This window comes from Tupaia chinensis, unplaced genomic scaffold (genome assembly GCF_000334495.1).
Source record: "Tupaia chinensis unplaced genomic scaffold, TupChi_1.0 Scaffold000644_1, whole genome shotgun sequence".
Lineage (NCBI taxonomy): Eukaryota > Metazoa > Chordata > Mammalia > Scandentia > Tupaiidae > Tupaia > Tupaia belangeri.
The window spans coordinates 6,575,464-6,583,135 of NW_006160165.1; the positions used below are offsets into that span (position 1 = coordinate 6,575,464).

The 7,672-nt window shown below is 61.9% G+C and overlaps 1 protein-coding gene across 1 annotated transcript in view; it reads left to right on the forward strand.

The window, feature by feature from the left end:
• Positions 1 to 6,460, forward strand: part of ATP11A (ATPase phospholipid transporting 11A) — a 146,159-nt gene extending 139,699 nt beyond the window's left edge. The window contains 2 exon segments of the mRNA XM_027776208.1: positions 4,412 to 4,629; positions 4,689 to 6,460. Of these exon segments, the coding sequence (XP_027632009.1) occupies positions 4,412 to 4,629; positions 4,689 to 4,722 (252 nt within the window). The 3' untranslated portion in view covers positions 4,723 to 6,460.
• Positions 6,461 to 7,672: the final 1,212 nt, after the last annotated feature.

Here is a 7,672-nt window from a genome sequence, read left to right on the forward strand (position 1 = left end):
GCCTAGGAGCTGCCCCGCACCTGCCCCGCTGACGTGGCAGACCCGCGCACTCGAGGAGGGTGCAGCTCACAGCTCGTACCGGCCGCAGGTGGAGGTGCCCCAGGGCTACCTTCTCCACGCAGCCCGTGGAGGAGGGTGCAGGACCTGCTCACCACCACACCCGCTCCCGTTCTGCAGGGGGAGACTGAGGGCAGTGGGACGTGGCCTGCTCAGGGCCCCACGTGGCGCCCAGGCCAGGCTCTGCAAAACCAGTGACGTGGGGGAGTCGGTACTTTGTCAAATGTTTCACCTAATCTGTTTATTTTTTTTAATTATGTATTTAATTTTATTTATTCATTCACTTATTTTAATTTGAACAAAGAGAAAGGAAAAGTGAGAAAGTAAGCTACCAGGTCTGGGACTTGAACCTTGGTAGGTCGTGTGGGAGTCCAGCACTTTAACCACCATGCCACTTGCTGGTCCCGTTTTTCATTTTTCTTTTTAAAGATCTGATTGTTCTTAGGAAAACCAATGTAGTTTTCTTAGCCCTGGAGTGCCCTGTCACGTGGTGCTTTTCTGTGGTAGCTACTCACAATCAAAGCCTCTTCACCCAGGACCAGGACCCCAGGGCTCTGAGCAGGTCCCAAGATCATGACCTGTCCCCGTCCCAGGGCTGCAAGTGCGTGTCCCAGAACTGGGCTTCAGCAGGCACACTGGGCCCTGGGTCTCCCCGTGCAGTTCCTCAGCCAGGCAGTGGCTCGCACAAGGCCTCCCCTTGCTGCAGCCATTGGCCGTACCCTTTGAACCGTGACTTGGCTAGCAAGGCCATGCAGGTCCTAAGTCTGGTGACTGACGGCAATGCCATGTCTAATCCGCTGCAGCAGACTGGGCAGGACAAACACGGCTTAATCGGGCCATTTGCACACTCGAAGCATTTCGGGTGAGAGCGGGAGTCTCAGGGTCCGTGTGAGGCACTTGGACTGGCGTGTGCATCCAAGCCACCAGTGCACCTCCCTCCGTGGGCCTGGCCTAGGCTCCCGCTGCTTGGAGAAGGTATCCCTAGGGTCTCCGCTGCCAGGCCTTGAGCGCCTGGGTGGAGCGGCCCAGGCACCACGCCTCACACACCCCCTGACATCGCAGACCAGACCCCCCCGGCTGCTGAGCGGCCAGCACCCTAGGAGCCCTGGAGGGACAGGTGTTCTGCAGGCCTGTGTGGGACACGGGCCTCTTACATGGTTTCCCTACTCTGTTCCTATTAAGGAGAAATGCCATGGACCAGGCATGTATATGATACATGCACATGCGTGTGTACACATGTGACATGTGCATTATACATGTGTGACCTCCCTGTCTGTCTGCGTATCACTGACATCTCTGCAGTCCTCCGTCCTCTCCCGTGAAGGCGGCGGCCGCACCCTGTCCTGTCCTCCCTCTCACCTGGGCGCCTGCCCGCCCAGACCTGCATTCCTCAGCCCTCTCGTTCCTGTCGTGCTGCTCGGATCCGGGAGGCCCCTGCGGATGGGCACGCCGGTCAGGGCACGAGGGCACAGCTGGGGGTCCGCTCGAGGCCCACTCGGACCCCGCTTTGCCCTGGCCGTGGCCCGCCCTTTGAGCCCAGGGCCATCAGATCTCAGTGAGGCCTCTTCCCGCCATCAGCCCTGTTAGGAAGGGTGCGCTTTCCTGGGGAGAAAGTAAGCTACCAGGTCTGGGACTTGAACCTTGGTAGGTCGTGTGGGAGTCCAGCACTTTAACCACCATGCCACTTGCTGGTCCCGTTTTTCATTTTTCTTTTTAAAGATCTGATTGTTCTTAGGAAAACCAATGTAGTTTTCTTAGCCCTGGAGTGCCCTGTCACGTGGTGCTTTTCTGTGGTAGCTACTCACAATCAAAGCCTCTTCACCCAGGACCAGGACCCCAGGGCTCTGAGCAGGTCCCAAGATCATGACCTGTCCCCGTCCCAGGGCTGCAAGTGCGTGTCCCAGAACTGGGCTTCAGCAGGCACACTGGGCCCTGGGTCTCCCCGTGCAGTTCCTCAGCCAGGCAGTGGCTCGCACAAGGCCTCCCCTTGCTGCAGCCATTGGCCGTACCCTTTGAACCGTGACTTGGCTAGCAAGGCCATGCAGGTCCTAAGTCTGGTGACTGACGGCAATGCCACGTCTAATCCGCTGCAGCAGACTGGGCAGGACAAATACGGCTTAATCGGGCCATTTGCACACTCGAAGCATTTCGGGTGAGAGCGGGAGTCTCAGGGTCCGTGTGAGGCACTTGGACTGGCGTGTGCATCCAAGCCACCAGTGCACCTCCCTCCGTGGGCCTGGCCTAGGCTCCCGCTGCTTGGAGAAGGTATCCCTAGGGTCTCCGCTGCCAGGCCTTGAGCGCCTGGGTGGAGCGGCCCAGGCACCACGCCTCACACACCCCCTGACATCGCAGACCAGACCCCCCGGCTGCTGAGCGGCCAGCACCCTAGGAGCCCTGGAGGGACAGGCGTTCTGCAGGCCTGTGTGGGACACGGGCCTCTTACATGGTTTCCCTACTCTGTTCCTATTAAGGAGAAATGCCATGGACCAGGCATGTATATGATACATGCACATGCGTGTGTACACATGTGACATGTGCATTATACATGTGTGACCTCCCTGTCTGTCTGCGTATCACTGACATCTCTGCAGTCCTCCGTCCTCTCCCGTGAAGGCGGCGGCCGCACCCTGTCCTGTCCTCCCTCTCACCTGGGCGCCTGCCCGCCCAGACCTGCATTCCTCAGCCCTCTCGTTCCTGTCGTGCTGCTCGGATCCGGGAGGCCCCTGCGGATGGGCACGCCGGTCAGGGCACGAGGGCACAGCTGGGGTGTCCGCCGGACGCCCCTGCTGATGGGCACGCCGGTCAGGGCACGAGGGCACAGCAGGGTGTCCGCTCGAGGCCCACTCGGACCCCGCTTTGCCCTGGCCGTGGCCCGCCCTTTGAGCCCAGGGCCATCAGATCTCAGTGAGGCCTCTTCCCGCCATCAGCCCTGTTAGGAAGGGTGCGCTTTCCTGGGAGCTGCGGCGCCCACTGCCAGCCCCAGCCCCGTGGCAGTGCGTGCGGGCTCTGCGACTTCCTGGTCGTGGGCCGGGAGCAGCTCGCGTCCCGGCACGGGGCACCGCCCACTGTCGCCTGCTGCGCCCCGAGGCCACAGCTGGCTCAGTGTTTTCCTGCCCTTGCAGAAGAGCACAAGACGCGCGGCGGCCAGGGCCGCGCCCGGCAGCGACCGGCCCCTCCTGCAGGACCTCCCACGGCCACGCGGGCTTAGGCAGCACTAGGTAACGACAGGCAGGCCGCAGGCGCCGGCCCGTGTGCGGTGACCGTGTGGACTGTCCCCTTTCTTCCAAAGTTTTGCTGTGCTGTGGGTCTGGAGGACAAAGGTTGGTGGTGAAAGCGAGCAGACCCCTCACACCCACACACGCGTTTGCCGTCCCAGGTAAGTGCCGTGCCCGAGGGAGCTGCTGCCGACGGCTCGCCATGCCCACGTGGCACGGCCCCGTCCTTCCTCACTGGGAACAGCCGCCAAGCGGTTCCACAGGGGCACCGAGGCGAGAGGTGCATGGTCTGCACTGAGCCAGGCCCCAGGCAGACACCGGCATGAGCCCCGGGCTCTAGCCGGTCGTGCTGCCCCGATCCGTGCCAGTGGCGCAGGGCTGGTAAGGGCAACCTTGCTGAGAGTCTCCAACCAGGCCTCATAGGTTTGACAGACCCCTGCTGACAGCTCTCCCCCTGCAGAGAGTCTCCTGGGGCTGTCAGTCACCAAAACGTCCACACCTGGCCCCTCCAGGCCATCAGGACGGGCCGCGTGGCTGTGGCCAGGAGCTGTGCCGGCTGTCTACCTGTGCGGGTGGCGCCGTGGGCTGCGGGTGATGGATCGGGGGTGGTCAGGGCACAGCGGGCACAGGCAGGTCCCGTCTTCCCCGGTGGCAGCTCGGCCTGTTTTTGACTTTTGTTTCCGTTTATTTTCTCCAGGGAGGGCACTGCCAGTCTCCACGCTATCAGCTGCCCCTTCCCCAGCTGCTCGGGTGGCGGCATGCATGCCCTGGGACACCAACGCAGGCCCTCCCCACCCAGACCCCATGTGGGTCTGGGCCAGGCCTTCCCGCACAGTGTGAGGGTCCAGGAAGGAGCCTGTGTGTCACCAGCCCTCACCTTGACCCCACCCTCCTCTGTGTACCCCTGGGACGGCAGGACGGGAACCCTACAGTTACCGTAAAGGGAAGGCCTCAGAGACATGCCCACCTCTATGTGGCCGCTCTGGGCAGGGTCACCAGCCTGTCCTCAGGGAGGACTCGGTGGCCCGAGAGTGCGCAGCAGGCTTGTGGGGGCAGCGGTTAGCACCCTGCAAGGGGCTGACTGGTGCGGGGCGCCCCCGGGAGGTACCCAGCTGACAGCATGTCCCCTCTCTCAGCAGAAAGCGTGCGCACAGCCTGGGGACCACGCTGCAGAGCCCACCTCCCTGGCCTCTCTGCGAGGGCCAGGCTGTCAGAGCCACCAGCCCCTGGCCGCCCGGCGCGGCCGCACCCCTAAGAAGCTGACAAGCGTGTGCTGGAAGAGCGAGGAGCGCGCGCTGCTCCCGCCGCTCCTGGGGCTTTCCTACGATGGCTGCCGGCCCAGCGTGCGCAGCAGCCGGCAACGAGGGGGCGGGCTGGAGAACCCCCGGGCGGCGGCCCCGCCTCGCGCAGCAGCCGCCACCGAGGGGCCGGTCTGGAGACCCCCGTGTGAGGATGGCCCGCCCTGCAGAGCCGCACTCTGAGTCCCATCAGCCGGTCCTGATACGGCGAGGCCGAGCCCGGCCCGAGCACACGGGCATGACGTGGACGGAGCACTGCAGTGCCACTTGTCCCCAGGCCCAGTGGTGCTGCACCTGCTGGACTGAGGAAGGACACTCTGCTTGGCCTGCCTGCGCCCACCCCCAGGTCGGCACCCCCGAGGTTGTCACCACTCGCTGTCCACCAAGAGCAGGGCCTTATGGTGGCTGCACCCTGCCTGTGCCCAGGCCCAGGCCCGTGCCTGCGTTACCCAGGTTGTCCTGTCGGCTGGTCTCAGAGAAGAGCCGTGTGGTGGCCCACACCGTCCACAGCAGAAGTCGCCTGCCCACTGTGAACTGAGGTGTGGTTGTCTCTGGTCTTCCTCAAGGATCCCAAGTTCCCCTCTGGCTGAGGCCACGTCCAGCCCTCGGGTCACAGGGACACGTCCACACTCGTGGCCTGGCCTTGTCCTACCTGCCCTCTCTCGGGCATGGGCATTTCCTGCAGGCTGAGTCTGTTTGCTGAGGAGACGCTGACCCTGGATGTCGAGGCTCTGGGGTTTGGGGCCCCTTCCCTACCACCGGCTGCTTCTGCAGAGGAGGAAGTCCCACGTGACAGGAGGAGGTGACACTGGTCGCACCTCCCAGCAGAAGCGCTGGGACACTGAGGTGCCTGAGTGTTTCTATTTCACGGGTTAGGGCAGGGGCACCAGGGGTACCAGGGGCGCCAGGGCAGGTACTTGGCTGTGCTAGTCGGACCCCAGCTGTCCCCAGTGAAAGGCAGCCACTGGGTCGTGGCCATCGTCCGAGTGAGCTGTATCAGACAGCTGTCCATCTTCCAGCGCTCACGGCAGCGGGCCCTGCGGCCTGCTCTGCACCTCCCTGGGCTTGTCCCCTCCTGTCACTGGTGTTTGCCGGGGCAGGCCCATGAGGCTCCGTGGCGTGACTCTCTGCTCCCTGCGCAGCGTCTCTGCTTCGGAACTAATCTGTCGACGTGGCCTTAATGGTCCGGAGAGAAGACGCTTCAGTTTGACATTCCAACGTCACACGACACTGATGCCTTCTGAGGAAAGTGTCGGGCAGGCGTCGAGGCCCGTGGGCACCCGGCCCGCATGGTCACCGAGGCTCCTCTGGGGTGCCTGACGGTACACAGTGTTGGGCTATCAGATGCACAGTCTGTCTCACCGTGAGATCAATGAACGTGAGCGGCAGACACGGCGGGCAGCGTCCACGTGAGAGTGACCCATACCAAAGATGAGGGGACCTGTGTCGGCACCACGCAGACCGGCGCAGGAGGGCAGCTCCGGACATGCCCGCCTGCCCTGCCCTGTCCCGCAGCGCCGCCTCGGTCTGCGCCTGGCAGCCCATCCTCCTCGCCAGCCCCGCGGACGGCGGCGTGTGCGTGTTTCCAGCCCTTTCCAGGGGCCCACTCCCTACTCCGTGCACCTGTAGGGGACAGGTTCTCCGTGTGTTTAGTTAACAAATTATTTGTAATGTATTTTTTTAGGAATCTTAAAATTGCCTTTGCACTGAAGTATTTTCATAGCTGTTTATATCTCTTTTATTCATTTATTTGTTAACATATTTTTAAACTATGTTTTTAAAGCTTTCACTTTTTAAGTTTAAGAAATTTTGGCCACTTTGCATTTAAATTCCGATGAGAATTTTGACCGAATGTTTCAATATCTGATGAATGTGAATTTCCTGATTTGCTTTATTCTCTGCAGCTCTTCATTTCTGGAGATTTCTGGTGGCAGGGCTGGTTGGGGGCATATTTATAGTACAATAATTTGCTAGGCTTTTTCTTCACAATTTCATCTGCTTTTTGTTTCGCTTCTGTCTTATTTCCATACTTGGCCTTAACAGGAGGCGATTCTCACCTGTGGTTCCCATACACGGGCCCTTAGGCCTGCCGCTGAGGCCAGCCCGAGTTCCCTCCGCTGAGGGCCAACCAGCAAGTCAGTATCTTCACACACTGCAGTGTCCTCTAAGAAGCCACCTGGGCATTAGAAAAGGAACACGCCTGGTCATCTGGAGCGGCCGCGGGGGATAGCGAAGGGGGCGAGGCTGGGGAAGTGGCATTTCAGATGTGAGTTAGCGCACTTCCCCACCTGCCGGCGTTCGCGCCCCCCTGCCTTAAACTCAGTCTGAAGCAGGTACCATGCCGTGGCTCTCTCAGTGTGGTGCCCTCCTCTGCTCCCCACCTGCCAACAGGTCATTCCCGTGGGGTTGCCGAGGGTCAGAGCACACAGCTCCCGACGCGCACGCAGCTCCCGACGCACACGCCGCCCGCCAGCGCGCCCTCTTCGCCTGCACGGCTGTCCTCGCACAGCATTCTCTGGCTTTCAGCACCGTGGTCACTCATAGCCACGTGTGTGTGCAAGCTTACACATGCACACATGCACACACGCGTACTCACATGTGTACACACACTCTCTTGAGACAGTGCGCCCTGCCCCTTCCCTGAGGACCCCTGGGAGGAGCCTCTGGCCTGGCCTGGGAAGATGAGCCCCGATGCCTCCTCTGTGGGGTAGAGTGACTCCTCCTGGCCAAGATGCAGGGGTCTCAGAGCAGGCCGTGGGGTCCGGGGACTGTGGCTCCACCCACGGGAACTGCTGAGTGGAGGAGCCCGTGGTGCCTGGACGGAGCTCCCCCAGAGTCCTGAGGCCACACAGGGCGTGCTCTAGCTGCACACTAGGCTCGTGGGCTCTGGGCGCCTAGGCCAGCCCCAGATCATGAGCTTGCTGCAAAGAGACGTCCCTCCAGGCCCAAACCAATCTGTCCTTGCTGCGATCGGCTGGGGACGTGTAGACCAGAACCCCCCGGAGCTACTCCTGCCCCAGGAGAGCGTCCCCAGGCCCGGGAGGAGGAGCGCAGACAGGACCGACCTCTGCCGCGACCATGATGGGGCTCGTAGGGGCTTGG